The 26,582-nt window shown below is 56.2% G+C and overlaps 5 protein-coding genes across 11 annotated transcripts; 3 read left to right on the top strand and 2 right to left on the bottom strand.

Moving 5' to 3' along the window:
- Positions 1–3,471: 3,471 nt before the first annotated feature.
- BSCL2 (BSCL2 lipid droplet biogenesis associated, seipin) lies at positions 3,472–14,825 on the top strand. 6 transcript variants are annotated; one of them, XM_070427295.1, is made up of 12 exons: positions 3,472–3,534; positions 5,308–5,523; positions 6,994–7,310; positions 8,879–8,960; positions 11,275–11,418; positions 12,827–12,961; positions 13,155–13,252; positions 13,777–13,918; positions 14,035–14,101; positions 14,222–14,290; positions 14,389–14,469; positions 14,573–14,825. In XM_070427295.1, the coding sequence occupies exons 2-12, from the start codon at positions 5,437–5,439 to the stop codon at positions 14,725–14,727; spliced, it is 1,377 nt and encodes a 458-aa protein (XP_070283396.1). In that variant the 5' UTR covers positions 3,472–3,534; positions 5,308–5,436; the 3' UTR covers positions 14,728–14,825. The 6 variants fall into 6 exon arrangements, with proteins under 6 accessions (XP_070283396.1, XP_070283394.1, XP_070283395.1 ...); XM_070427293.1 differs by lacking the exon at positions 3,472–3,534 and adding an exon at positions 3,556–3,843; XM_070427294.1 differs by lacking the exon at positions 3,472–3,534 and adding an exon at positions 4,025–4,074.
- On the bottom strand, positions 3,793–4,898 carry GNG3 (G protein subunit gamma 3). Its single transcript, XM_070427300.1, has 3 exons — positions 4,693–4,898; positions 4,311–4,410; positions 3,793–4,154 (listed from the first exon to the last, which is right to left on the bottom strand). Exons 2-3 carry the CDS (start codon positions 4,407–4,409, stop codon positions 4,026–4,028), a joined length of 228 nt encoding a protein of 75 aa, XP_070283401.1. The 5' UTR covers position 4,410; positions 4,693–4,898; the 3' UTR covers positions 3,793–4,025.
- A 319-nt stretch (positions 14,826–15,144) lies between the features above and the next one.
- LRRN4CL (LRRN4 C-terminal like) lies at positions 15,145–18,386 on the top strand. Of its 2 annotated transcripts, none has more exons than XM_070427299.1 (2): positions 15,145–15,940; positions 16,442–18,386. In XM_070427299.1, the coding sequence occupies exon 2, from the start codon at positions 16,447–16,449 to the stop codon at positions 17,194–17,196; it is 750 nt and encodes a 249-aa protein (XP_070283400.1). In that variant the 5' UTR covers positions 15,145–15,940; positions 16,442–16,446; the 3' UTR covers positions 17,197–18,386. The 2 variants fall into 2 exon arrangements, with proteins under 2 accessions (XP_070283400.1, XP_070283399.1); XM_070427298.1 differs by having other exon boundaries at positions 15,145–15,970.
- A 2,570-nt stretch (positions 18,387–20,956) lies between these two features.
- On the top strand, positions 20,957–23,824 carry UBXN1 (UBX domain protein 1). The gene is made up of 10 exons (XM_070427288.1): positions 20,957–21,046; positions 21,152–21,239; positions 21,376–21,429; positions 21,509–21,615; positions 21,694–21,763; positions 21,987–22,178; positions 22,263–22,314; positions 22,452–22,565; positions 23,330–23,522; positions 23,687–23,824. Exons 2-10 carry the CDS (start codon positions 21,181–21,183, stop codon positions 23,734–23,736), a joined length of 891 nt encoding a protein of 296 aa, XP_070283389.1. The 5' UTR covers positions 20,957–21,046; positions 21,152–21,180; the 3' UTR covers positions 23,737–23,824.
- A 1,392-nt stretch (positions 23,825–25,216) lies between these two features.
- Positions 25,217–26,014, bottom strand: UQCC3 (ubiquinol-cytochrome c reductase complex assembly factor 3). Its single transcript, XM_070427290.1, has 2 exons — positions 25,824–26,014; positions 25,217–25,732 (listed from the first exon to the last, which is right to left on the bottom strand). The coding sequence occupies exons 1-2, from the start codon at positions 25,941–25,943 to the stop codon at positions 25,580–25,582; spliced, it is 273 nt and encodes a 90-aa protein (XP_070283391.1). The 5' UTR covers positions 25,944–26,014; the 3' UTR covers positions 25,217–25,579.
- Between the last annotated feature and the right edge of the window lie 568 nt (positions 26,015–26,582).

Below are 26,582 nucleotides of genomic sequence, written 5' to 3'. Positions count from 1 at the left end.
GAATAGCTTGCACCCTCTACGTACCCATTAATGAGTTCCCATCAAGTCTTGGGGGAGAATGGGGTTGCAGGCCTCAGCCTGAAGATGGTGATCGTCAGTCTGTCCTCTGTCTTCCAAGGTTGAGATAGGCATGAAGTCTCTGAAATCATCTCTGTTAGAGTATCTGTCCTCTTACAGTGCAAGAGAAGGAATGTTTCTCAGGGTTTCCGCTCACACAGAAATGAAGCAGGATTCTTCTCATGGCAGCAGGATGTGTATATAGTGAATCCTGTGGTGTGGGCTAGCAGGCCCAGGTGCTGAGAATAGCAACTATTTTATACAGTACGGAGGGCACGAGCCCGCTGGTCTTTTTGATACACAGGTAGAAAGTGAATAGAAAGGGGCGGGTGGGGGGGGGGCGGGGGGGAGGCAGCTCAGTGGGGCTGCTGCAACTTGGGGAGAGTGTGAATGTGTGTGTCATGTGTGCATGAAAGGGAGCACCCCTTCCTGACTTCTTGAAACAGGATTCCTTCTGGGGTGCTTTGCTTGCGTGTCCCCAGAGAGGCCTCTAGCCAGGAGACTTCAGTTGGGATGGTCTTTGCAACTTTACCAACACCCTCCCAATTCTTAACAGCTTCAGGTGCCCGGGTTCAAGGATATGGGAATGCTCTTTCAATATGTAGCTTCAGTTTTAATTCATCTTCCCGCTCAGCAGCTCAGCATGGAGTCCGCCAAGAGCTTCTTCAGCCAATACCACGTGTTGCAGCGCTTCCTGGTGAGGAAAGACCCTGGGTTGTTACTAGAAAAAGCTTCACTTCCATTTCCTCACCTGAGCAGTTCTCTGTTTAAAACTTTGTGCCGAGATTTGATCTCTCTCCCTCTCCCACTGTGACCGCCATGCAGCCCTTCTCTAGGTCTGCAGGCTCTCGTTCTGGCCCTCTAGTTGCCCGTCTGTGATACACCCTTCTGTCCCACAAATACCTCTGACCCCCAGGCTGGAATGGGGGGCTGATAGGAAGTAACTGCTTGCTCATGGTGTCCTCTGGACACTGCTTTTGTGGTGCCGTCGAATGGATTTGTGTGTGGCAGTGGGTGAAGTGACTGCATGAACTTTTCTGTAACCCACTAACTTTTTACTATTAAGGGAGTTTTTGAGAAGCTTTGCTCATAGTATCAGGGCAAGGAAGTGAAAACTGGAGCCCAAAGAAATTCTCTTAGGGCAAGATCATGTTATAATAGAAAATTAAATCTGAGGCAGAAACTGCCACCCCCTTCGAAATATCTAGTCCTCCAGCAAGTAGCATCCTTTTGTAATCTATGACATGGTTTGTGGGTGCTAGGCCCTCAGGGCCAGGGGGATAAACTCTGCCCCTTTGGGTTTCTTGGGGGGAGGGAGGATTAGGGGAGGTACTTGCTGTTAAATTTTGACACTAGAAAGTCACCTTTAAAAAAAAAAAAAGCTGTTTTTCTAGGTGGGTGGAAAGTGAAACTGCCACGTCCTTGTTGGTTTAATCCGAGAGCACTCACAGCAACACTAGATGTCTGGGTTTTGTTTCTGTCTTTTTATTATAAAAAAAAAACAATGTTAAGGGGGCAAATGTGGATTAACAGAAGGGATCCCTAGCCTTGTTTTCCTTAGATTTGTTTAGTGTTTTATCAGACCTCTGTTGTAGTTGTAGATGGAAAAGCTTGTGAGAAAAACAAACATCACATGGAGCCTGTAAATGTTTTTGCACAACCTGTAAAGCATTCTTGGAAGTGGCCAGTAAAAAAGGGTTTTACCATTTTTTAAAAAATGTAACTGTGTCATTGTTTACATCTGTAACTTTTTCCTCCCCTGTTCTCATTACAACATTCTGGCGAATATGTAGGCACAGTAGCTTCCAGTTTTAGAATAAATAACCATTTGGATTGAATTCACTCTCTCTCCTGTGGCTGCACTGACGGGTGGAGTGTGTCATCTGGGGGATTGATTTACTTCGGATGCTGCTTCCAGTTCACTGGGTCCAACCAAGGATGGCTTTCCTCTGGGATGGCTGTTATTCCTTCCTGCTTCGCCAGCCATGCCTCCACTCGGGGTTGTGAGCCTACTCAGTGCTTGCTGATGCTAAGAGCTTGAGCCATTGGAATAGAAGAAAATAAGTTGTGTCAGATCTCTGTATTTGGCCTAGACTAAAACCAGGTGGATGCTTGAAGTTAAATCTAAGGTCCCATTTATGGCCAAGTAAGTTTATTCATGAGTAACTGCCACTTAGGAGTAAAAGCCTAGGCCTTCATCAGAGGTGTTTGGTGCGGGTTCTGTGAGCTTGGGGAACGAGAAGGTAACTGATTGACAAGCGCACGACTGCAGCCAGCGCTGCGGGCCCTCGTCCTTTCCAACAGGGACTCACCCGGCTGGGTGCGCAGGCGCGCGGGGAGCCGGGACAGGTCCCGGTGCCCCCCGCTTCCCCTACCGGACGGTGGGACCCAGGGCCCAGGCGGGTACCCCGAGGCTCCCCCGATCGCAGGGCCCGCCCAGCCATCACCTCAACGCTGATTCACAGCTCGTGCCTCGTCTCTAAGCCCCTTCATCGCCCCCTCGGGCTGCAGCGTTCGCCCTCGTATCGGAGCATGAACGTGCGTGAGCAGGAGGGGAGCAAAGGCTTTTTAAAGCATCGATTACAGTTGTCGAGCACTCCCTCCGGCTTCACCCATCTGCGCTGCGGACGTTTTCTCACTCACGCCCTGGAATTTGCCAAGCGCGGAGCAGCCCGAAGAGGAAGGTCTTGGGCGTGGGCCCCGCTGTCCTCCCTGCCAGGCGGCCTCGGGGCGCGGGTCCTCCGGGCTCCACCGGCTCCAACAGGAAAGGGCTCGGCCTCCCCTCGGGGCAGCGGCTTCCTCTGCGCCCCCCACCCCCGCCCGCTTCCTGTGACAGCGGAGCTGGGTGATGGCTACCGTGAGGCAGGTCCCCCCATTGCTAGAGGCATCCCCTTGACTCCCCGTCCCCCCAAAAAGTGTCCCGGCACAAAACTGGCTTAAGCTTCCCCGGAAGGATGTGCCCTGGGGGGGGGGGGGGGCTGACAATCGGGGGGCCGGCCACCTGCGCCGGGTGACCTCAGCCCTGGCCTCAGTGCGGCCCTGAAGGGAAGGGCCTCGAGGGCGGCGGGCGGGGGTGCGGCGAGGGGGCAGCGGAGCAGCGCCCGTCCCCTCGGAGCCGCCATTCCGCGAGGGAGAGCCCGACTGCCTCCCCGTGCCCCGCGCCGCGGCCTCCGTAGCCGTCACCAGGTCGGGGCGCCGGCTGCCAGGCCCCGGGGCGGGTGCGAGGGGAGACCCAGCCGGCGAGGGCGGGCAGCCATTTTGAGACCAGAAGAGCTCAGAAGGGACCATGTTGAGAACGCCAGCCGCCGGGCCGCCATTTTAGGCCGGCGCGGAGGCGCGGAGACGCGGTGACGCGGGCGGCGGCCATCTTGGAAGCGCCTGTGGGCGCGGCCATCTTAGCGGCGCGGCCGGCCTCTCCCTCCCTCCCCGCTCCTCCCGTCGGCGGCCGCCCGCCCGACTCCCTCCCTGAACCACTCGGTTCGTCTGTTTTCAGTTTCTCTTGCCTCGTCGTCCCCGGCCCCCGTGCGCGTGCGCATGAGTGTGTGTGTGAATGAGTGTGTGTGAGTGTGAATCCCCCGTGGAATCCACTGGAGGTGCCCTCGCGCCCCCCCAGCCCCCCCACCCCAGACGGTGCGGGACCCGCGGGGACGGCCGTTCCCGGCCCCCCCACCCCGGCCGCACGCACCCTCGTGACTGACGGCCCGCCCCCCAAAGACCGCGGCACCGGAGCTGCACCCCGAGGCTCTGGAGACTTTATTCAGATGCCCCCCCGCCCCGCGGCCCCAGGTGAGGCGGGAGCCGGCCCGGCCCGCCCCTCGCCGCTGTCGGCGGGTCACAGGGGAGGGCGGGGCCGGGCGCCGGTGGGCGTGGAAACCGGGACGGGAGGGCGGGGCGGGCCGGGCGCGGCGGCACCTCCCGGGCGGCCGAGCGGGGGGCGGAGGCGGAGGGCGCGGGGCGGCGGGGCGGGCTCAGAGGAGGGCGCAGAAGAACTTCTTCTCCCGGAAGGGGTTCTCCGAGGTGGGCACGGGGGTGATGAGCGGGTCCTCGCAGGCGTGGGCGTCGCAGTAGGACATGAGGTCAGCGGCCGCCTTGGACACCTGGGCACCGGGAGGGATGTGAGCCCGGCCCGGCGCAGTCCCCGCCGCCTCCCCGGCCTCCCCCCACCGAGGCGGGGGCACCGCGGGGCACAGGGCCGGTGCCCGCCGGGCCGGGGAGGCGCGGGCGGGAGCATCCCTGACCCGCATCCCGCCCACCTTGATCCGGCAGAGGCTGGCCTCGATCTTGAGCTGCTCCACCATCTTGCGGGCTTGCCCGATGCTCATGGTGCTGTTCACCGGGGTCTCCCCTTTCATCCTAGAGGGGAGCGAGGGCCCCTCCCTGCTCGCTCACCACCCTCCTAGGACTGGGTCATGCGCCCCAATATTTCGTTCTCCCCCATCCCCACCCCTGCGCCCTCCTCTGACCTGGAGAGGGAGGCGAGATGCTCCCCGTCTCCCACTGGCCCGGGCCACACCGACCCTCCACACACACGCCCTCGGGCGTTTCAGCCCGTGCAGCCATGTGCTCCCGCTCGGGAGCCTCGGCCAGGAGCCCCGCCCTGAGCCCCCCGGGGAAAGCAAGATGCTCCTGACTCACCTGAGGCCACGGGGAGCGGGGTCCGCGGGGGGCGCCGGAGCCTGGTGCCGGGGGTGCGCGCCGCACCTGCAGGGAGTTGCCGCCGAAAGCGTTAGCGCCGAGGCTGCTAATACAGGGGTCCCCGGGGTGGGCAGGTCAGTGCGCCTCGGAGGGCTGGTCCCGGTTCCTCGGTTCCTGCGGCTCAGGCACGGCCCGCCAGCTGGCACCTGCGGGACAAGGATGCGGGAAGGACCGGGGTGCGGGAGGGAGCGGGTCGGGCCTGGAGCGTACCAAGTGCCGGGCCGCGGGGGCGCCTGGCTGTGCCCGCAGCCCCTGCGCACCCTCACCCCCCCCCCCCCCGCCCCTCGCTCCCGTCTCAGTACCTGCCCCTCCCGCCGGGTAGTAGCCTAAGTCTGGCCTCGAGCCGCCCGCAGGAGCCGCAGCCGGGGCGGCTCCCCCTCCAGCGGGTGGTCCGGGCCTGTGACAGCCCCTGCAGTGCAGCCGGGACTGGGGACTGGCTGCGGGGGACCCTGCTCATTTGAAAATCTGACATCAGCTGGGCAGTCGCCCCCATCCTCCGCTCCTCCCTCTCCTCTGACCCAGCATTTATCACGTGCATCTTCGTTTCTCTCCCAGGAACCCGCCATTCCCCACATCCAGGAAAATGTGATGCGCTACAGGTATTAGCTTCTAGGTCGCCACTTCAGGTTCCAGCCACAAGTGACTCGAGCGGAGACTCTAGGAGCAGCGAGGAACCTCAGGAAAATGTCTAAAGAAATGGCAGACCAAAGGGGAGCGTCTGGGGGGAAAGAGGCGTGCAGAGAGCGGCTCAGAGAATCGGACAAAGTGGAGGTAGGGGCCTCGTGGGGGAGTCCTGATGCCGCTGGAATAGATGGGGCTTTGGGGTGCGGTGGGGTTATTGGTCTGAGAGATGACCCCCCACGGCAGCATCGTTGTGCTTGGTGCTGGGGGGGATGCAAAGATCCCCCACACTGGCCTGGCCCTCGGAGAGCTCCTATTCGGGGCGGACAGACATACAGAACAGAAGGCGCCGCCCTCCGAGGCCCCGTCTGGCTGGCGCGCTGTGGGGACTGAGGGAGAGTGAGTCAGGGTCAGAGCGGGTCCATCACGCGTCCTGGACGCTGGAGGCAAAGCACCGGACTGAACTGCGACCGCTCTGTGGATCGGGGCGGCCAGAGCGCGGGGCGCGCAGGCCCCTGCAGACTGCCATGTTCTCTGGCGAGTGCTCTCTGCTCGGGCACCTACCGGCCCGAGAGCTGAGGACGGGCGACCAACGTCAACGCCGGCTGGGCGCCGCCTCCCTCCCGTTTCGGGGGTTAAATGGCCCGGGTGAAGGTGTGGGCGCAGGCCCGTGATTGCGGCCTGGAGGGGCGGGCCCAGGGGATGCTGCTGACTCACAACATGCCCGGGGCTGTCGTGGGACGGGAGGGAGGCGCCTGTCCCCTTTAGCCCGGTAACCGGAGGATGACGGACTGCGGGGAGGAAGAGCGCGGAGCGCGCGGAGGTGGGAGCCCCGCAGTCCGGACAGCTGGGTCCCCGCGCCTAGCCCCGCCCCTCCCGCGCCCCGCCCCGGGCGAGGCCCCGCCCCCGGACAGCATTGGCCGTCGGCAGGAGGGGGCGGGGCGTGCCCGGGAGGCGGAAGTCCCTCTCGCCGTTGCCCAGGCAGCGCGCGATGCTGGTGAGTCCGCTGAGCTGTGGCGTCCTGCGAGTTGCTGTTTTCAACCGCGGCGGGGTGCAGTGGGGGCTCCGGGCGCCGCGCCCCGCGGCGAGCGGGAGGGGGCTGGCAGGGAGCGGCCACAGTCTGCAGGACGCCCTGCCCGGCGTGGGGCGCGGGCCGGTCAGGAGAGGAGAAACTCGGGAGGCAATTGTGACTGCGCTTCGGCTGCTTCTTGAGTCTGGCTTTGCGACTTTAGGCGCGTCGCACCTTCTCTCGGGGCAGCCACCCCGCAGTGCGGATTCAGTGTCATCGTGTGTAAAAGCGCCTTAATAATTTTAAGGTGCGCACCCTCTGTGTGTTATATATTGCTGTGAATGAGTCTCAGGGCGGCCTGTCGGGAATCGGGAGGCGGGAGGACCAGTTTAACTGAGCAGCCCTGGCACTGGGTGTGAACAGCGCAGTGGAGGAAAGGGAAGGGACATTGGCTGGGAAACAGTCATTTGGAGAAAGGCCATGTGAAACAAAGACTCTGCTATGTCCTGCTCTATCTGGTTCTTCAAAGCCAGCCCAGTAACCTTGTCCCTTTGTCCCCAACTCCCTCCAAAAAGAAGCTATTTTTTTCCTCCTCTCTTGTCTTTTTCCAGAAACCACCAGCTGCTTCATCCCATGGCCAGGGGTGGCGTCCAGGTGGCAGAACAGCTAGGAACTCAAAGCCTGAACCCGGGGCCAGACTCACTGCACCCCTTACCATGGTCAATGACCCACCAGTACCTGCCTTGCTATGGGCCCAGGAAGTGGGCCATGTCTTGGCAGGCCGTGCCCGCAAGCTGCTGCTGCAGTTTGGGGTGCTCTTCTGTACCATCCTTCTCCTGCTCTGGGTGTCTGTCTTCCTCTATGGCTCCTTCTACTATTCCTACATGCCGACCGTCAGCCACCTCAGCCCCGTGCATTTCCACTACAGGTGAGAGGGGTCTTGTATCAGAGAGGAATCCTGTGGGAGAACTGCTGCGAGACCCTTAGGGCTTATTCAGTTCCGTCCCCTCATTTACAGAGGAGGAAACTGGCCCAGTGGCTCACATGACTTCTTACCTATCACAGCCCAAAGCTAAACAGCCGATCAGGTCTGATGGGGGTCTGGGTTCCTAGTTGTACCTCTGGTTTAAAAGGTTTAAAAAAAAACCCAAAAAACCCTTCTAGACTGTCTCTCTGAGTGTCATGAGTCGGTTGGAGCCGACCTTTCTCAGGGCCACAGTAGACTCTGGAACAAGCCAACCCCTTGGTTCAGCTCAAAGCTAACCTGGCCTTTACTAAAGGAAGTATTAGGAAAGCAGCCATTTGCCCTTTGCATCACTTCCGCTCCCAATAGTCTACTGCACAGTAGAGATTATGGAAACACAGGTGGCTGGATATGTAAACTCCCAGAGTCATGCTCTGCCCATTTTACAGACCCTGCCAGATTCTCTCCCCTTGTCTTAACAATGGCCAATCAAGAGAAGCTGATAAGGACATTATTGTCAGTGGTCCAGAATCTTTTTTTCCCCTGTGTCCCTGATTATAAGCTATAATTTCTAAGGAGCTATGGATGTCATGAAAGCTATGGCTCTTCTTTTTTTTAATATATATTTTTATTGATTTCAGAGAGAAAGGGAGAGGAAGAGAAATAGAAACATCAATGATGAGAGAGAATCATTGATTGGATGCCTCCTTCACACCCCACACTGGGGATGGAGCCTGCAACCCAGGCATGTGCCCTGACCAGGAATCGAGCTGTGACCTCCTGGTTCATAGGTCGATGCTCAACCATTGAGCCACGCTGGCGTTATGGCTCTTCTTGCCATAAAAACATATCAACATGCCCACCCATATGCTGCACACGCATACCCATGTGCAGTTTTGCCTACAACTTGGCGGGGGGAGGGGGGGTCATGACCCTCTTAAAAAGGGGTTTTCTCAAACTGGGCCCCAGACCAGAACTACTGAATCAGAATCTGGGGGTGGGAATCAAGCTCTCCATGTGAGAAACACTTAAGTCTGAAACTTTTTAAAAAATATATAAATATATTTTTATTGATTTCAGAGAGGAAGGGAGAGGGAGAGAGAGATGGAAATACCAATGATGAGAGAGTATCACTGATCGGCTGCCTCCTGCCTGCCCCCTACTGGGGATTGAACCTGCAACCTGGGCACGTGCCCTTGACCAGAATCAAACCCGGGACCCTTCAGTCCACAAGCTGACGCTCTATCCGCTGAGCCACACCACCTAGGGCAAGTCTGAAACTTTTCAATGAAGTGTCCGTAGAGTCCCACTTAAGAATGTCTGCTCTCTGAGGGGAAATTAGCTGAAGGAGCAGAAAGAGAATGAAAGACTCACTTGAATCTGTGGGCTGCATCTCTCCTCCATCTGTAACAGAGAAGGGTGTTCTGGGAGAAGGGGTGGGGGACAGGAGGGAGCACTAGGGGGCCAACAAGGGGTGCAGGCAGGTCAGGCAGACTCCATAACTTAGCAGTGTCATCCTCATTCTCATTTAGGACCGACTGTGACTCCTCTACCTCCTTACTCTGCTCCTTCCCTGTTGCCAACGTGTCCCTAGCTAAGGGTGGACGTGATCGGGTGAGTATGGAAGCTGAAGAGAGGTTCCATTAGAGCTTTGATGACTTGAAATCAGAAGGAAGACTTGAGAAAGATCTGGAGAACAGGGGTTGAGTGACAAAGATTAAGAAAGGAAGGCTGTCAAGGAAAGGGACGATAATAACCAGTGTCACCCAAATAAATTCAATTAAAAAAAAGGAAAGGGAAGTTAAAGAAAAGTTAGACTCTAAATAAATATTATGGCTTGTTCTTTCCTGCAGATGTTAGCAATGTTCTCCTTCTTAGATTGTTTCAGCCAGTCCATATCTATACACGAGGTGTGTTTTAAATCTAGATGAACCTAAATTATCAAACCAGCCGTTTCACTGGACTAGGATGGAAGCCACCCAAGAGTTTTGAAAGCTTGTATGTAAAATTATGAAACTGTTGACAAGTATGTGCAACCTGCCATTACAAAGGGTACTGTGCCATAGGACTGGCCAGAGGCCAGGATGATTTCAACTAACCTGGAAGCCCCGAGAAATGCAGAATGGGAACATCCTTCTTTATTTTTATTTTTTAAAATATTTTTATTTATTTCAGAGAAGAAGGGAGAGGCATGAGAATCACTGATGGGCTGCCTCCTGCATGCCCCCCACTGGGGACTGAGTCCGTAACCCCGGGCATGTGCCCTGACCGGGAATACTAATAACTAGAATATACAGAGCAGATTATAAAGAAAGCCTCAGGCCCTGGCCAGTTTGGCTCAGTGGACAGAGCATCGAGCCTGCGGACTGAAGAGTCCCAGGTTCTATGCCTCATTTAAATAAACGAGGCATGCGGCCTGCCAGCCGCGCGTTTGACATTTACAGCAAACAGTTTTGAATGAATGACTGTATTGGGTGGATGAAATAATGTGTCTACTCTATGCTTAACACCTTCTAAAAGTAGAAGATGTGGTCCTGCTTTCAGAGAACCCAAAGGATTGATAGGGTTTTACACTATCAATCTGCTAGTGTACGATGCAGATTCTGCGTTTCAGAAGAATTTGTGAAGACGTGGAGAGATCAGTGTGAGACATGGAGATAGGCTCACAGTGGACCTTTTAAAGAAGGGTGGACACTGGGAACAGGAGAGAAGGGGAGAGTCTGCCTACCAGACACACATGAACAAAGGCATGGAGTCGGTCACAGGTTCTGGTATTAGATTCCATGGATCTCCTCAGAGAGAACGTTTATTTAGACGGTACATATACACATGCATTCACACACGAACAGCCTGATGGATACATAATTCACATGATAAATAATGCACTCATTTAAAATGCACAGCTCAGTCATGTGTAGTATATTCACAGAGTTGGGCAACCATCACCACAGTCAGTTTTAGAACATTTTCATCACCCCAAAAAGAAACCCATTAGCTAGCAGTCACTCTCCATTTCCTTCCAACCCACCCAGAGAACTGTTTTAATATTTCAAAGAATTCGCTGAAGCCTCTGGTTTAGACTTATCTGACCTCTACAGGGGGGTAGGAATCTCATGGAATCCGTTTTTTTCAAAAGAGACTTCAGACTGAAAGTAAGAATCTGTATAGACTGGGATCAGCGGCTTCTGCCTTTTACCCTGTGATGAAATGCTCAGGGGCACGCCCAGCTGTACAGCTGATTTACTACGGCTAGCACAGTGCTTTTCAACATAAAAAATATCCATTCCCTCTTTGGTGACAAACAAGCTTTTCTTCACCGCTGTGGAGGGCACGCTATAGGGAAATAGTTGATATAGGCTAAGAGGGGTTCAGGAATGGTCAGGAAACACCAGGGTATGTTTGGTGGCAAGTCTTGAACATTTTGAGGTTAATCCCAGAGAAGAAGCCTTCCCACTCATAGTGTTCTCAGGGTTCTCCCGACCAAGATAAGGGGCCCAGAATGACAAAAGGATGGTCTGGAGTGACAGTGACCATGCAGAGCCGGCTGAGAGCTGGCTGGGGAGATGCGCACTCTGGCACTTGGTTAATTAATCATGTAAGTGCAGGCAGGATGGGCCCTGGGGGTGGGCAGTAGCCTCTGGGGACAGGCCTGAGTCACAGATGGCCCAGTTGGCAACACGCTGGCTCACTTTTGGAAAAGAAACGTGACAGCCTTTCCAGAACAGCAGGGAGAGAGAAGTGAGAAGGGTTCAGCCACCAGCAGGGGGCAGCACGTCCTTGCAACGAGATTGAGAGGCAGTGACTGCCAACCGGGCGCTTGTGGCTCAATATTAGGAGGAGAATATTTGAAGGCGTGGGGGGAGGTGGAAAGGGGCGACACAATTTAAAAATACGTGTTTTTGAAAAGAGATGGGGCTCCCTTGGGCAGGTGCTGATGTATGGACAGCCGTACCGCGTTACCTTAGAGCTTGAGCTGCCAGAGTCCCCCGTGAATCAAGATTTGGGCATGTTCTTGGTCACCATTTCATGCTACACCCGAGGCGGACGAATCATCTCCACCTCTTCACGCTCCGTAAGTGTTCGTGGCCCGGATGGGAGGGTGTGGAGAAGGATCGCCGTGTTAGAGTACCTGGGTAGGCCTTCAGGAGCAAACGCCTCGCCCAGAGGTCACAGGCACATCAGGGTGGGGAAGGGGAGCAGGCATTGCCCGATGGCATTGTCCAGCTTTGGGATAAAATCTGAAAAGAACGGCTCTGAATATGGGCCTCCTTGGAGCCAAACAGACCCAGGCTCAAATCCTCACTCAGAAACATATACCAGCTGAGGGCACCGTCACCCCGTGAGTATAAAGTATTATACACCATATTAGGGTAACTCCTCACAGCAAGACTATGAGGGTTCGATGAGGAAATGTAAAGTGCTTGTTAGCACATAGTAGGTGTTCAATAAATGTTAGAATGATGAAAATCATTGATTGGCTGCCTCCTGCACGCCCCCTACTGGGGATCGAGCCGGCAACCCCGAGCATGTGCCCTTGACTGGAATCAAACCTAGGACCCTTCAGTCCGCAGGCCCACGCTCTATCCACTGAGCCAAATCAGCTAGGGCATGACTCCATTCTTTTGTTTTGTTAATATGGTTTTATTGATTTTTACTTATTTTTTAAAAATATATTTTATTGATTTTTTACAGAGAAGAAGGGAGAGGGAATAGAGAGAAACATCGATGAGAGAGAAACATCGATCAGCTGCCTCCTGCACACCCCCTACTGGGGATGTGCCCACAACCAAAGTACATGCCCTTGACTGGAGTTGAACCTGGGACCCTTTAGTCCGCAGGCCAACGCTCTATATCCACTGAGCCAAACCGGTTAGGGCAGGTTTTATTGATTTTTAGAGAGAGAGGAAGGGAGAGAGATAGAAACATTGATGAGAGAGAAACATCAATGGGCTGCCTCCTGCATGCACCCCTACTGGGGATGGAGCCCGCAAACCGGGCATGTGTTCTGACCGGGAATCGAACTGGTGACCTTTTCATTCCTGGGTTGACACTCAGCTGCTGAGCCACACCAGCTGAGCATCGACTCCATTCTTAACTATCAACAGAACCACACCATGAAACAAATCCCTAAATGTTTACCTGGGGAAGAAAGTTTCAGGTGGCGCCCTGGCAGTCAGTCTGCTTGGATGCTAGAGCTATCTGGGGGGAAGGTAGATTGGAGACAGTGGAGGCTAGACCTAGGGAGGTTGCTTAGCAGAGGCCTTTGTTGTGCTGGAAGAGACATGTGGTTGGCAGGGCAGGGCAGGGCTGCCACGCAAGCATTTAAATGGTTGGGTCAAGACGTGGGCAGGCACGGTAGGAGAAGGTGGGAGCAGGGGACCTGGGGAAGAAGCAGTCTTCATAGTCGCTCAGGGGGACGGGAGTGGGGGGCCCAGGAGAAGCCGGGCTGCCTGACTCCTGCTCGCCTCCTGGCCCTGCAGGTGATGCTGCACTACCGCTCAGACCTGCTCCAGATGCTGGACACGCTGGTCTTCTCCGGTCTGCTGCTCTTCGGCTTCGCTGAGCAGAAGCAGCTCCTGGAGGTGGAGCTGTACCCGGAATACAGAGAAAACTCGGTGAGGGGGTGCAGGAGGGCGGGAGACGGCCTCCCCAGAAGCCTAGAATTCTCCCCTCGAGGAGCCGGGCTAGGTCAGGAGGGACAGCGGTCAGGGGGGACAGCCACCAGGAGGCTGGAAGTGGGTGGGCCTCGGATTGACAGCAGCCGGGTCCTGGCCTGATGGGGCCACCCCCTCCACCCCAACCCCGCAGTACGTGCCGACCACCGGAGCGATTATCGAGATCCACAGCAAGCGCATCCAGCTGTACAGGGCCTCCCTCTGCATCCACGCCCACTTCTCTGGGCTCAGGTGAGGGACCGGGGCTCTGAGGAGGTGGAGGGTTTAGCTGGGTCACAGGTCTCCGCCCGGCTGCACAGATCAGCTCCCTGGGGAGCCTTTCCTCCTCTTGGTGGGTGTGGTTTTTTGAGGTCATGTTGGTGCCTAACATTTCAAGTGCACAACATCATAATTCAACAGCCATACACTGCAGCATGCTCACCACCAGAGCCCACCTCCACCACCACCACACAGCGGGTCCCTTACCCATCCCGCCCCCTCCGCCCCTGCCCATATCCGGTGATGAGCAGCATGTTGTCTGCCTCTATGAGTTTGCTTTTGTTTTGCTTCATTTGTTCCCTGGGGAACTTTTTTAAATGCCGATGCCTGGGCCACCCCACCCGACCACCTGAACCCGAGTGGGTGGGGCTCACGCTGGCCCCCAGCCTGTGTGAAGGCACCTAGGGAAGGCGACGTGCAGCCAGAGCTGAGATCTGCTCTCAGGAGAAGGCTGGTGCCCGTAACGGCTCCCTTGCTGTCCCTGCTTCCTGCCACAGGTACCTGCTGTACAACTTCCCCATCACCTGCGCCTTCATAGGCATCTCCAGCAACTTCACGTTCCTCAGCGTCATCGTGCTCTTCAGCTACATGCAGTGGGTGTGGGGCGGCATCTGGCCCCAGCACCGCTTCGCTCTGCAGGTGGCAACGGGCCCCTTCCTGCCCCTTCCTGCCTGGGGAGTGGGCCATGGCGTGTGGGGGCCCTGGTCGCTGGGGGGGACGTCAGTCCCCGCTGCTGAGTAGCTTCTCCTCCTCAGGTAAACATCCGAAAGAGGAACGGTTCCCAGAAGGAGGTCCAGGGGAGGACGGCTGCCCGCCGGCCAGGTAAGTGGAGGCTGGGGCTGGATGAGGGGGCCTGCTCCATCCAGGAGGAGGCTGACGGCTCTCACACATGAGCATGCGGGCCAGGCAGCCACCTGACCCTGTCCTGCCCTCTATCCCAAGGCCAGGAGGAGTCAACACCCCTGCCGGACATTACAGAGGACGGCGAGAGCCCTGACCCCTCAGGGACAGGTATGGTGCCGCAGCCACCGCCTCCCTCCCTCCTGCCTCCTCCCTGCCTCCCCAGCAGCTCTTCCAGGCTCCCCTCTGCTTTCTCCCTGTGACTGCAGAGGGCCAGCTGTCCGAGGAGGAAAAGCCAGACCCGCAGCCCCTTAATGGAGAGGAAGAGCTAGAGCGGGAAGCCAGCGATGGTGAGGGACCCCATGGGGACCTGGGGTGGGGGTGGCATGCGGGTAGGGGCCCTGGTTATCTGATTTCCTGTTTGGTGTTTTGCTTTTCCCTCTCCTGGCCCAGGCTCAGGCTCCTGGGAAGATGCAGCTTTGCTGACAGAGGCCAACCTGCCTGCGCCTGCGCCTGCGCCTGGCCCTGCCCTGGCCCCCGAGACGCTGGGCAGCTCTGAACCCTCCGTGGGCTCTCACCGGCAGCAGCCCACCTGCTCGAGCTCCTGAGAGCAGGCAGAGCCCCTCCCGAGTCCCACACACACTCCAGCCCTTCCCTCCGCCCTGACCTTTTCCTGCGGCCTCCCCAATAAACAATATTCTTGCCAGCTGCCTCCCTGACTCTTCTCTTTTAGCTGTTTTTATTTATTAGAGAAAGAGGAAGGGGGAAGAGAGAGAGAAACTTCGATTTGTTGTTCCACTTAACCGTGCATTCTGCTGGTCGATTCCTGCATGTGCCCTGACCAGGGATTGAACCGCAAACCTTGGCGTATCAGGACGATGCACTAACCCAGATGAGAAAGGCCTCCACATCGTGGAGTTTAGTCCCAGCTGTTCTGTGGTTGGTTTTGTGTTTATCCTCACCCACGGACATGCTTAGAGAGAGGAAGGGGGGCGGGCGGGTATGGGGACATCATGTGAGAGCAACATCAACTGGTGCCTTCCCTACATGGCCCGACGGGACCGAACCCACAACCCAGGTATGTGCCCTGACCCGGGAACTGAGCAGGCAATCTTCCTGCGCACAGGATGAAGCTCAACCAACTGACCCACCCTGGCTGGGCTCGCCACAGCTGTTTTCATTCAGGAGCCTAGGAAGTGCAAGGAGGGAAAACCTATCTGGCCTTCTCCACATCACTCTCATCTCCCTGTGGGGAGGGGGGAGTGCAGGGCGGGTCTGGAGAGCTGGCCTACATCATCCAGGCCTCTGCACCCCTCCCTTTCTGTCCATTGGGAGGCAGAAGACAGGAAATGACAGCCATGAATGTGGTATGATTTTTATTGAAACAGCATTTGGTAGCCTAGGCCACATGCTGTCCACATCTGTTTTCCTCTGAGGTACCAGCCAGGTGGCCCCTCCCGTGTCCCTCATCCCTGGCATGATTTCAGCCTTTGGCTTCTCAGCTGCTGGCTGCTTTCCACATTCCAGTCCCTTTCAGAACCCAGGCAGCCTAGCCTCCAGCAGAAAGCACGGCCTGTGGCTCCCCCCACCCCCGGGCCGTGACTCAGGCCCTCTGCGGGCACCAGCCCTCTTAGCACTCACCAGGAAAGGAGGGCAGGGAAAGGGGGGCTCCGTGGTGACCTCACAGTGGAAGGGTATAAAAACAACATTGAAACTGAAGGCACGAAACCTGACTGCGCAGCCTGTGTTCCCGGAGACCCCCGGCCTGACGTTCGCGGAGATCTGGTCACAGAATCCTGCTGCATCAAGGCCTGCGCACGGGTGAGGCGCCCGCCCCGGAGTCGGAGTCGGGTAGGTGGGGACAGGCAGGGGCCAGGCCTGAGTGACAGGTGGGGCGTGTGTCTCCCTTTCCCCTTCTGCTCCGTCTCTCCTCTCAGCTCGGTGCTTGCTTGTGTCCTTGACTGATGCTTGTTTTACTTAGACCTCTTCTCTGGGCAGCAGGCTGGGGCTTCGGCCACCTTTCCTTCCCAGGCTGAGTGAATACTTCCTCCTGATCTCCCCGCTCGCCCCCAAGCACTTGATTTATTCATTAACTGTTTCTAGTACTTCCTACCTTGCTGGACACCCAGCTGCCTCCTGTCCGACCACATTTTATTTTTTTGCCCGAAATCAAGCACATAGGCCGTTCAGAAATGGGTTGACAAATCAGTGTGTCCGTCTCACTCCCTCCCCTTCTGAACTCTCCGTCCCAGGGGTTTGTTGAGGGGGCCTGGATGGCATGGGGGCCCAGCAGCCTTTCCTGATCCACCCCTTCCCTTCCAGGCTCCATGCCGGGCCCTCCCTGCCTCCTGTGGCTGCTCCTGGCTGTCGCCTTCGCCGCGGTTCCCAGGGCGCAGCCCTTGGCCCCCCAAGACTTCGGAGAGGAGGAGGAAGAGGAGGCCCCGCGGCCACCTGGGCCGGCCGTCCTCTGTGACTACGACCGCTGCCGCCACCTGCAGGTCCCGTGCAAAGAGCTGCAGAGCGCGGGCCCCACCGCCTGCCTGTGCCCCGGGCTCTCCAGCCCCGCGCAGCCGCCCGCGCCGCCGCGCCTGGGGGACGTGCACGTGGTGGCCGAGGACGGCAGCGCCGAGGTGCGCTGGTGCGCCCCCGCCTCCCCGGTCCACCGGTACTGGCTGCTGCTGTGGGAGGGCGGCGGGCCCCCCCAGAAGAGCGGCCCTTTCAACGCCACCGTCCGCCGAGCGGAACTGAAGGGGCTGAAGCCCGGGGGCGCCTATGTCGTGTGCGTGGTGGCGGCTAACGCGGCGGGAGAGAGCAGCGCGCCCGGGCCCGGGGCGGGCGGCCAGGCCTCCGAGGGCTCCGGCGGCCCTGCCTTGGGGCCGTGCGGCCGGGTGGTCGTGCCCCCGCGGCCCCTGAGCCTGGTCCACGCGGCCGTGGGGGTGGGCGCGGCGCTGGCCCTGCTGAGCTGCGGCGCCCTGGTCTGGCACTTCTGCCTGCGCCAGCGCTGCGGCTGCCCCCGCCGCCCCCGCGCCCCCCAGGCGGGCATCGGGCCCCCGCGGAGCCCGCGCCCGGCGAGCTGAGCCCGCGCTCCCGGAAGAGGTGCGGGCCTCTCCTGCCTGCGCAGCCCGCGCCCCAGAGCTCGTGCGGGCCCCAGACTGTCTCTTCTGGCTGAAGCTGGGGAAGGAGTAGAAGAGACAGTCCTTTCTTAAAGGATCAGATGGTTAATTGGTTTTGCGGTTCCAGAGGATAAAAGAGAAGATATTATGTAGGTACTCATATCACCATGCAACCATTTATAAACATGTGGGCCTTACACATCTGGCCTTGTTGGCGTTGCTTAGCAACCCCTGCCATGCACCCTGGAAGGGCTTGGAGAATAAGCTGCTGCTGGATGGAAGTTTGGGGCCGGAGACCACATCTCCTTCTGCCTTTTGTTTAGCTATTGAGCTTGCGCACACCTGACTTAATCCACTTGTGTCTCAGGAGCGGGAAGGGTTGGGGGGGGGCGCGGCGGGGGGACAGGGACAGCCCAAGCTGCTGTCTGGGCCGAGCTTGCCAGTTAAAAATAATAACAAGTAATAATATAATACCAAGGGCTTTCCTCTTTCCCCAGCTTGTTTCTTGTGTACCCCCTGTAACAATATTAAAGGAAAACATTTCATTTTCATAATCCTTTTCAACTCCATATCCACACACCTGTTCTTCAGAGTAGTATGCATAATTTTGAATTTATTTCTAAGTGAATTAGAAGTAGAAAAGTCTTATGTTGCTAAAGAGTATAATCCTCACTTACTAGTATATTGATCTTAATTTTTGCCCCAGAAGCCAGAAGTGGGATTTGAAGGTCTTATAACATTTTTTAAAAATTATAAAAGTTACACATACAAATTTTACGTAATACTGGAGAGTATAAAGTGAAAGTTCTCCTCCTCCTCAAAACACTATTGCTTGTAGCAGAGGTCTTTATGTAATACCATTATTTTCTCTTTTTTAATTTTTATAAAGCTACTTATTTTTTAAAAAATATATTTTATTGATTTTTTACAGAGAGGAAGGGAGAGGGATAGAGAGTTAGAAACATCGATGAGAAACATCGATCAGCTGCCTCCTGCACGCCCCCTACTGGGGATGTGCCCTCAACCAAGGTACATGCCCTTGACCGGAATCGAACCCGGGACTCTTCAGTCCGAAGGCTGACACTCTATCCACTGAGCCAAACCGGTTATGGCACTACTTATTTTTCAATTGATTTTAGAGAGGGGGGGGGGGGGGGGAGAGAGAGAGAGAGTGAAACATTGATGAGAGAGAAACATTGGTCCGCTGGAGCCCGCAACCCAGGCGTGTGCCTTGACCGGGATTCTAACTGGTGACCTCTTGGTGCATTGACCACTCAGTCAACTCAGCCACAACAGACAGGGCTTTTTAAAAATTGATTTGAGGAAGGGAGAGGGAGAGAGAGAGATAGAAACATCAATGATGAGAGAGAGTTACTGATCAGCTGCCTCCTGCAGGCCTCCAGCAACCTGGGCATGTGCTCTTGAGTGGAATCAAACCTAGGACCCTTCAGTCTGCAGGCTGACACTCTATCCACTGAGCCAGACCAGTGGCCACTTAACACTCTTCAGTGCCTTTTTTGCTTATTGCATCCTCAATTCTTAACTATATATATATATATATGTATATATATATGGCTAATATGCAGTGTCCCCTCGGCAGTTCAGCTGACAGACCGGTTGTTCGATTGCTCGCTGTGACATGCACTGACCACTAGGGGTGGCACGTTACGAGGGAAGGCCCAGGCTGGCAGCTGGAAGGCCCCAATTGGCCCTGATCACTGGCCAGGCCTAGGGACCCTACCTGTGCACAAAGTTTGTGCACCGGGCCTCTAGTTTACAAATAATAAGGGCCAACTATTTAATTATCAAAGACATGTTTACACAATACAGTATACAGACGATGTGTTGTGGAATTGCACAGCTGAAACCTGTATACTTTTGTTAGTGTCACCCCAATAAATTCAATAAAAAGTGGGGGGAAGACGTGCTTTGCATGCATTCTCAATCTTTGCGATCATTACAAGAGATGGTATCACCTTTTTACAGATGAGAAAGTTGAGGTTCTAAATGGTTTGAAGCTACATGTAGTGAGTTGAGTTAGAATTTGGGCTCAAGTTTCCCGACTCCAAAGCTGATGCACTTCACTCCATCATGGAGAGGGAGCATAGCATAGCACACTGCGTTCACTAAATTCACTAGGGTTTGAATCCTAGCTCTGCTACGTACCAGCTTTGTGACCTTAGATACATTATCTCATCTTTCTGTGTCTGTTTCCTGTGACTAATGGTACCTATATCACACTGATTGTTGTGATGATTAAATATACATTAATCATCTAAAAGTCTCTAGTGCATATATTATCAATTCAACTTATTGTTACTCTGCCTCCTAATAGCCTAGGGCAGTGATGGCGAACGCGAACTCATTTTTTTGGTTGATTTTTCTTTGTTAAATGGCATTTAAATATATAAAATTAATATCAAAAATATAAGTCTTTGTTTTACTATGGTTGCAAATATCAAAAAATTTCTATATGTGACAGGGCACCAGAGTTAAGTTAGGGTTTTTCAAAATGCTGACACACCGAGCTCAAAAGGTTCGCCATCACTGGCCTAGGGCTAAGTAATCCACAAGGACTACCCAACAGGGGTATAAATGCTTAATGGGGTAATTATTGGAGCTGGGAGGTGGAGTTGGGATGGACCAAGCAGGCTTCCCTTAGAAAGCAAACCCAGGGAGCATTTGAACTTTTGCTTCATATCATCAGTTTGGCTCAAATAAACTCACAAAAACTCAAGTAAATAAATGGTAAAAGCAAACCCAGAGTCCAGTCCAAAGAACCGACTGGGAGTTGACCAAGCCCACAAAAGAGGCAGGACCTCCCAGGCAGAGGGACTGTAGTGCAAAGACCCAGGGGAGGGAGAGGGTTTGTTTTGCAATAAGCACAAGTTACCCTCAGCCAGTGGGAAACCCAACAGCGAACTACTCACATGTACACAATACAGGCTGGCCGTGCACCTAAGATAGGGCTATTGTTAGCCTCACCTTACAGATGGGACTGGAACAAAAACGGGCTGGCAGGAGGGAGCCAGACTACATTTCCTCCTAAGCCAGCGATCCCCAACCTTTTTCATCTCATGGCACACATAAACTAATTACTAGAATTCTGCAGCACACCAAAAAGTATATGTTTTGCAGATCTGACCCCCCCCTCCCAAATATAATTTTGATTCATTCACACTGGACGCTATTGTGTTGGCTGTTGTCGCTTTTTAATTTGACAACCTAGGGGAAAGCGGTCAGTGCCCTGACTGGTCAGGTCGTGTATGCTTTAAAAATTCCTGGGGCACACGGGTGTGATGAAGATCGCTGTCCGAAGGGATTGGCAAGTCGTGGAGTTTTAGGCAGGTGGGCGATGACAGGGTAAGATACTGTGTTTTGCAAAGATCCCTGTGGCCGTCGGGCGGAGGCCGGCTGCATTGCCCGGAGAGACGAGGACAGACGAGCGGGTCAGAGTGTGCACGTGGCCAGGGCCCCGCGGGAAGAGCGCCAATCACCTCCCAACCGGCTGCCCAAGGGACCACATCGCCGGCCCCCGCAGGTCCGCCCAGGGTGTCGGGGCCGCACCCCCTTCCCACCGAGGTCAGGCGCCGGGGTTTGTTCAGGAGCCTCGGCTCTCTCCGGAACTCTCGCGAGATTTCCACCCCCCCACCCCCCCGCCCCCCGCGCGGTCCCGGCGGAAGCCTCAGGCTTGTGCTTTCTGACTCTCGGCGGCCCCCGTCCACGTCCGCCGCCACGTGACCAAACAGATCCGGGCACTTCCACTCCTCCTCCGCTTTCTTCTCGGCAGTGTCCGCGGCGGGTCCAGAGTCGGGTGAGCGAGCGAACGCCTGGCCGGGGCTGTCCGTGGGGGGCGGGCTGGCCCGCGGGCCGGGAGCGCCCCTCACGGACCCCCGCGCCCCCTCTTTCGTCCCCCCAGGTCCCCGCGGAGGCGGCGTTGGCGGCGTCATGGCGGAGCTGACGGCTCTGGAGAGTCTCATCGAGATGGGCTTCCCCAGGGGACGCGCGTAAGGGAGCCCCTCTAGCCCTGGCCCGCGGGGCTCGCGGGCGTGTCCGCCTTCCCCCCGCCCGGCCTCAGGCTCCGCGCCCCGGCCTGACCGTCGCCATGGCCCGCGGGCGCTATCACGGTGTTTCTGCCCCCAGGGAGAAGGCTCTGGCCCTCACAGGGAACCAGGGCATCGAGGCCGCGATGGACTGGTGAGCGCCCACCCCGGGGCGGGGACGGGGGCGGGGCGGGCAGCCTCGGGTCGACCTCCCTGCCGACTCTCTCCGCCAGGCTCATGGAGCACGAAGACGACCCCGATGTGGACGAGCCGCTGCCGACGCCCCTCGGACATGTCCTGGGACAGGAACCCACCTCCTCGGAGCAGGGTGGCCCCGAAGGTCCTGACCGAGGGGCGCGGTGTGGCTGTGGAGGGGCCCGAGGAGATGACGGGGGTGACACCGATGGCTTGTTTGCAGGACCTGGGTCCCCCGCGGAAGAAGGGAAACTCGTTCTGAGCGAAGAGGAAAGGCAGGAGCAGACGAAGAGGCATGTAGGCGGCACGGCCCTGCGCGGTGGAGGGTCACCCTGTGCCTCTCTCTCCCGGGCACAGTCTGATCAGTGTCTCCAACTGGCCACATCCCGTCCTCACGGCATTTCCCTTTTGTGCTGGGACACATGTCCCCTGGCTTGTGTTTTCTGAGTCCCTTGTTATAAGCCCACCTTTCCACTCCAAGGTCATTTCCCTTGAGCTCTCCTGTTTGCAATACAGGATGCTGGAGCTGGTGGCCCAGAAACAGCGGGAGCGCGAGGAGAGAGAGGAGCGGGAGGCGCTGGAACGGGAGCGGCAGCGCCGGAGACAAGGGCAAGAGTTGTCCGCGGCCAGGCAGCGGCTGCAGGAAGACGAGATGCGCCGGGCGGCGGAGGAGCGCAGGAAGGAGAAGGCCGAGGAGTTAGCAGCCAGGTGGGATGCTGGGTCAGAGCTGAGGAAGGAACCAATATTTGCTTTGTCAGGGCCTGACCTGCATTCTTCCTGTTTGCGTTCCAGGCAGAGAGTCCGAGAAAAGATTGAAAGAGACAAAGCAGAGAGAGCCAAGAAGGTAGGCGGTTGGGAAGACGCAGGAATTAAGTGGATGAGGCTAATGAGCCCCATTTTCTGCTTCGGAGGGCAAGGCTGGGCGCAGTGTTTCTCCTGCGGGTGGGCCGGTGCCTGATGGCGTCTTGCTTTGTCTTGCAGTATGGAGGCAGCGTGAGTTCTCAGCCGTCCGCACCCTCCGAGCCAGGTTCTGTTCCCTCCTCTCCCAGCCAGGAGCCTCCCAGCAAGCGGGAATATGACCAGTGCCGCATCCAGGTACTGATTCTCATTCTTCTTGCTCCGGGACCCCTGTGTTGGCCTGTCAAGCCCCTAGCCCAGAGCTTTGTTTGTTAATCCTCACCCAGGATTTTTCCATCGATTTTGAGAGAGAGTGGAGGGCAAGAGACACAGAGAGAAACATCAATGTGAGAGAGACATCAATAGGTTGCCTCTTGCAGGAGCCCCGACCAGGGCCAGGGATCGAGCCTGCAACCGAGGTACGTGCCCTTGGCCAGAATCGAACCCGGGCCCCCTCAGTCCGAGGGTTGGAGCTCTGTCCATTGAGCCAAATAAGCTAGGGCCCAGAGCTTTTTTTCAGTTATGTTTCCTTTGCCAAACTTCTCCCTTTGTAAATGACTTTTGAAATCCTACCTTCTCTACTCTTAGGAATAGTATCAAATTTCACTTGCCCAGTCTTATTTAAATCCATACCTCCCTCTTACTCAGCAATTACCTCTTTACTTGTTCATGCTTCCATTGGCCGTATTACACAGCTGTTTGCAAAGCTAACATTTATTCATTTATGATGGTATTTTTCCAGGTAGTTTTGTGGACTCTTAAGTTGTGAGGGAGCAAGGAGTCTGTCTCTCTCTTCATTGTTTAGTCAAGCAGAACCGAAGTGATTGTTCATTAGGTGCTTGTAGTAGTAATGATGCTGGTTCCATCTGAGAGGAAGGAGGAGCCAGCTTTGCTCTTTTCCTTGCTGGGTCCTTCCCTCAGTTTTGACACTCACCATGTTTCGGCTTTCACCTGCCCTCCAGGTCCGGCTGCCAGATGGGACCTCACTGACCCAGACGTTCCGGGCCCGGGAACAGCTGGCAGCTGTCCGGCTCTATGTGGAGCTCCACCGTGGGGAGGAGCCTGGCGGGGACCAGGACCCTGTGCAGCTGCTCAGTGGCTTCCCCCGCCGGGCCTTCTCAGAGGCTGACATGGAGCGGCCTCTGCAGGAGCTGGGTATGACGCGTGGGAGCTGAAGCAGGATGTGGGTGTGATAGGGACACGCCTGAGAGGGAAGGGCTGCAAAGAAGGGACTTGGTGGAGAAGGTGTGAGGCCAGGAATTTGGGAGACAGAAGGTAGGTATGTGTGGCTTAAATCTGCTTTCTTCCTTCATCTTCAGGACTTGTGCCTTCTGCTGTCCTCATTGTGGCCAAGAAATGTCCCAGCTGAGAGGCCTTATCCCACCTCCTGTCTGACCTCTTCAACTTTGATAAAGCACTGACATCTCTTTCCTAATAAATAGCCCTGAGTTCTCTTATGTGCCCGACTCCTTCCTGAGTGACTGGGAGGGACTAAACTGAGACAGAGGAAGACTGAAGGGAATGAATGCTTTCAGAACAGATGCCATTCATCTCACATTTCCAACAGAGACGTGTTTCTGATCTCGGTCTGATTAGTTGCTGGGGAAGTTGAGGGGAGAGACAGGCTTGGGGGTGGAGAGTGCAGTGGATATAGCACCTTTTGCTCCTATGGGTAAGGTGGTGCGTAAGCTTGGATTCCTTATTGGCTATGTGCCTTGGTTTTTAAGCCTAGTTTACTTCTTTAGTGAAATAGGGATGATAGTACATGTCAGGTGGAGTTGTTGGGGTTACATAATGTCAGTAAAAGGTGCTTTAGCACAGTATCTGGCACCAAATAAATCCCCAGTAATTACTAGCTATTAAAAGGGTAATGTTTTATGCGGCCATTCCTAAACATTGAGGAACACTGACCTTAAAAGCATTTTACAAGTATTAACTGAGATACGAAGGTACTATTACCTAGGAGTAGGTACCGTTACCCATTTTAGAGACTCGGACACTAAAGCTGGTGACTTGCCCAACCTGACACAGGCAGCTGGTTACGGATCCTGGACACACACCCGGGGTGCCCAACTCTAGGTGCCAAGCACCTTTATGGGAACCTGCCTCACAGCCACTGATCACCTAACCCTAGTGTTCCCTAACAGCTGCTGCCTTCCCCTCAATCCCAGGCTGGGAAAGGGCCACGATTAACCTAAAGGTCATAGGTGACACGTATTCAGCTTATGACTTCACCACCCAGCAGCTGAAAACAGCACCAATGCTCATATCTGGGTTTATACCTCCGCGTATTAGTGTTTTGGCTAAACTTATGTAATGAAAGCAGCCTTTTTTCTCGTGGACAAAAGGGGAGCCAAGCAATGGACTTGGCGGTGGGGCTGCAACTTCACTGACAGCTGTGTCTCATCCCTTCAGCGGCGCTTCCAGTGGACTGGACTCACAGACTGAAAACTACAGTGAAACCTTGAGGGGAACCCAACTATTTACTGAGAGGCTGCTCTGCCAAGCACTCCACTTTACTTTTCTACATTATTCTTATGACAGCCCTTAAGATAATTAGCACCTTTACAGAGCAGTACTGAGGCTCGGAGGAAACGTGTAACGTGCTGGAGTTGAATCAAACCTCTGACTCAAAACACGCTTTCACTGCTCCCAGCAAACGGGCTCCCAAGGCCAATGGCCTCCGAAGCCGCCCGGCCCGTGTTCAGGGCTAAGAGCTCAGCTCCAGCCTCACGGCGGGAACCCTAAGTGTCCCCTGGCAGCTACTGCTGCACGGTTTTCCAGGGCAGTTCGACTTCAAGAACGCCGCCTGGTTACCCCCAAAAGAACACTCACACACATGAGCGGGCTCGTGCTTTCAAAGCGTGATCGCTGTGCCTATTGGGCTTCGGCCACACATGGGAAGCGGGGCGCTGGGTGCTGCGGCCATCCCAGCCCACAGAACCGACCCCCACAACGGAGACATTTACAGGCGTCAGGCCTCAGGGCTCACTTTCCGGATGGAGGAACTGATTTACTGGTTCCTTCAGTTCCCCACATCGATGGCGCCGGCCCGCGAGGACATGAACGCGCAGTCAGTGCGGGGTTTGGGGGGGAAGTGCTCACCCTGCGGCAGCTCCCCGAGCCCGGGCTCCCCGCCAGGTCCCTGCAAGGCCGCCTCCTACTCCTGTGCCGGAGCGGAGCTCCCAGCGCCCACGGATGCAGGTCCCGGCTCACGCTGACTTCCCGCCGCCGCCGCCGCTCAGCCAGTTCTTCCTCCAGGTCACGTTCTCCTGCGTGGCAGCTGCCTCCTGCAGAGCGGCCATCACTAACTGCTTGGTCCTGGCCGCCTCTTCCCGGCTCCGTAAGTCCTGCCCCGGCATCTCCTGCGGGAGAGAGGTTCGCAGTTCCGTCCCCAAGCGCGGGGGTGACTCCGCCTGCCCGCCCACCTCACCTCGGATTTCCCATGGCTCCCACCTTCAGCATCGCCTGAACCCGCTCCTCTCCCGGGGTCACGAGGACAAAGAGCGCGGAACCCACGCCAGCCCACGCCCCCAGCACCGCGACTGAGATGAGCGCTTTGCGCAAGAAGCCCATCGCCCACCGCACGCGCAGCGAGGCGCCTGCGCGGTCTCCCGCAGCCTAGAGAGGCCGGCACCGCGTCTCACCGGCTCCTGCGCGGGCTAGAGCGCCCCACAGCGGACACCATAGAGAAGGACCGGCTAGAGAGGACCCGATCGCGAAAGGTGTCGCGTCTGGGGCGCCCGAGTCTAAAGCCTGGATGTGGCCGGGAAGCTGGAGCGCATCGGGAAGGCTGAGCGTGTCCGGAAGGCGCTGACCCCGCAGGCGGAGCGCGGGAGCTGTTGTCGCGAAGTTGGGAGTGAGATGAACTAAAGGTTGCTCCGTGTTTGCGCCCTGATGGAGATGGAACCCGCCACCTGGGCTATCGGAGGAGGCCCGAACCCACCGAGCCACCGGCCACAGTGCGTCTCCATGGTTGCCGCGGCTTTTACAACTAACAGCCCAGTTCCTGAGTTTCCTGATCAAGAGAAGGCTAGAGCAGGAGAGAGGCTCTAGGCTTTAAAGGTTTTTAAAGCACACGTGTTAAATTTTTCATCATGCTATATACTCTTGGGACATATTTATTAAATCATGAAAACTCAAGAGAAGGCTAGGCCCCTGCTCTGTGGTTGCCGCAGTAACTTGTGCTGTGTCAGGACACCCAGTGGACACCCA

This window comes from Myotis yumanensis, unplaced genomic scaffold (assembly GCF_028538775.1).
Source record: "Myotis yumanensis isolate MYYU_CA2020_CCGP unplaced genomic scaffold, mMyoYum1.0.hap1 SCAF_10, whole genome shotgun sequence".
In the NCBI taxonomy this organism is placed as follows: Eukaryota; Metazoa; Chordata; class Mammalia; order Chiroptera; family Vespertilionidae; genus Myotis; species Myotis yumanensis.
Note: the sequence above shows the minus strand (reverse complement) of the source record. Positions and strands in the feature narration are given on the sequence as shown.

What these genes read in the sequence shown, in the direction of transcription:
- LRRN4CL (XM_070427299.1), top strand. Translation starts at nt 16,447, where the DNA reads ATGCCGGGCCCTCCCTGCCTCCTGTGGCTGCTCCTGGCTGTCGCCTTC.
- UQCC3 (XM_070427290.1), bottom strand. Translation starts at nt 25,943, where the DNA reads ATGGGCTTCTTGCGCAAAGCGCTCATCTCAGTCGCGGTGCTGGGGGCG. An exon ending in GGGTTCAGGCGATGCTGAAG is followed by an intron (nt 25,733 to 25,823) that starts GTGGGAGCCATG and finishes TCTCTCCCGCAG; the next exon opens with GAGATGCCGGGGCAGGACTT.
- BSCL2 (XM_070427295.1), top strand. Translation starts at nt 5,437, where the DNA reads ATGTCTAAAGAAATGGCAGACCAAAGGGGAGCGTCTGGGGGGAAAGAG. An exon ending in GACGGCTGCCCGCCGGCCAG is followed by an intron (nt 14,102 to 14,221) that starts GTAAGTGGAGGC and finishes CTCTATCCCAAG; the next exon opens with GCCAGGAGGAGTCAACACCC. An exon ending in CCCTGACCCCTCAGGGACAG is followed by an intron (nt 14,291 to 14,388) that starts GTATGGTGCCGC and finishes CTGTGACTGCAG; the next exon opens with AGGGCCAGCTGTCCGAGGAG.
- GNG3 (XM_070427300.1), bottom strand. Translation starts at nt 4,409, where the DNA reads ATGAAAGGGGAGACCCCGGTGAACAGCACCATGAGCATCGGGCAAGCC. An exon ending in CCAGCCTCTGCCGGATCAAG is followed by an intron (nt 4,155 to 4,310) that starts GTGGGCGGGATG and finishes CCCGGTGCCCAG; the next exon opens with GTGTCCAAGGCGGCCGCTGA.
- UBXN1 (XM_070427288.1), top strand. Translation starts at nt 21,181, where the DNA reads ATGGCGGAGCTGACGGCTCTGGAGAGTCTCATCGAGATGGGCTTCCCC. An exon ending in AGGCAGGAGCAGACGAAGAG is followed by an intron (nt 21,764 to 21,986) that starts GCATGTAGGCGG and finishes TTTGCAATACAG; the next exon opens with GATGCTGGAGCTGGTGGCCC. An exon ending in AAGCAGAGAGAGCCAAGAAG is followed by an intron (nt 22,315 to 22,451) that starts GTAGGCGGTTGG and finishes TTTGTCTTGCAG; the next exon opens with TATGGAGGCAGCGTGAGTTC.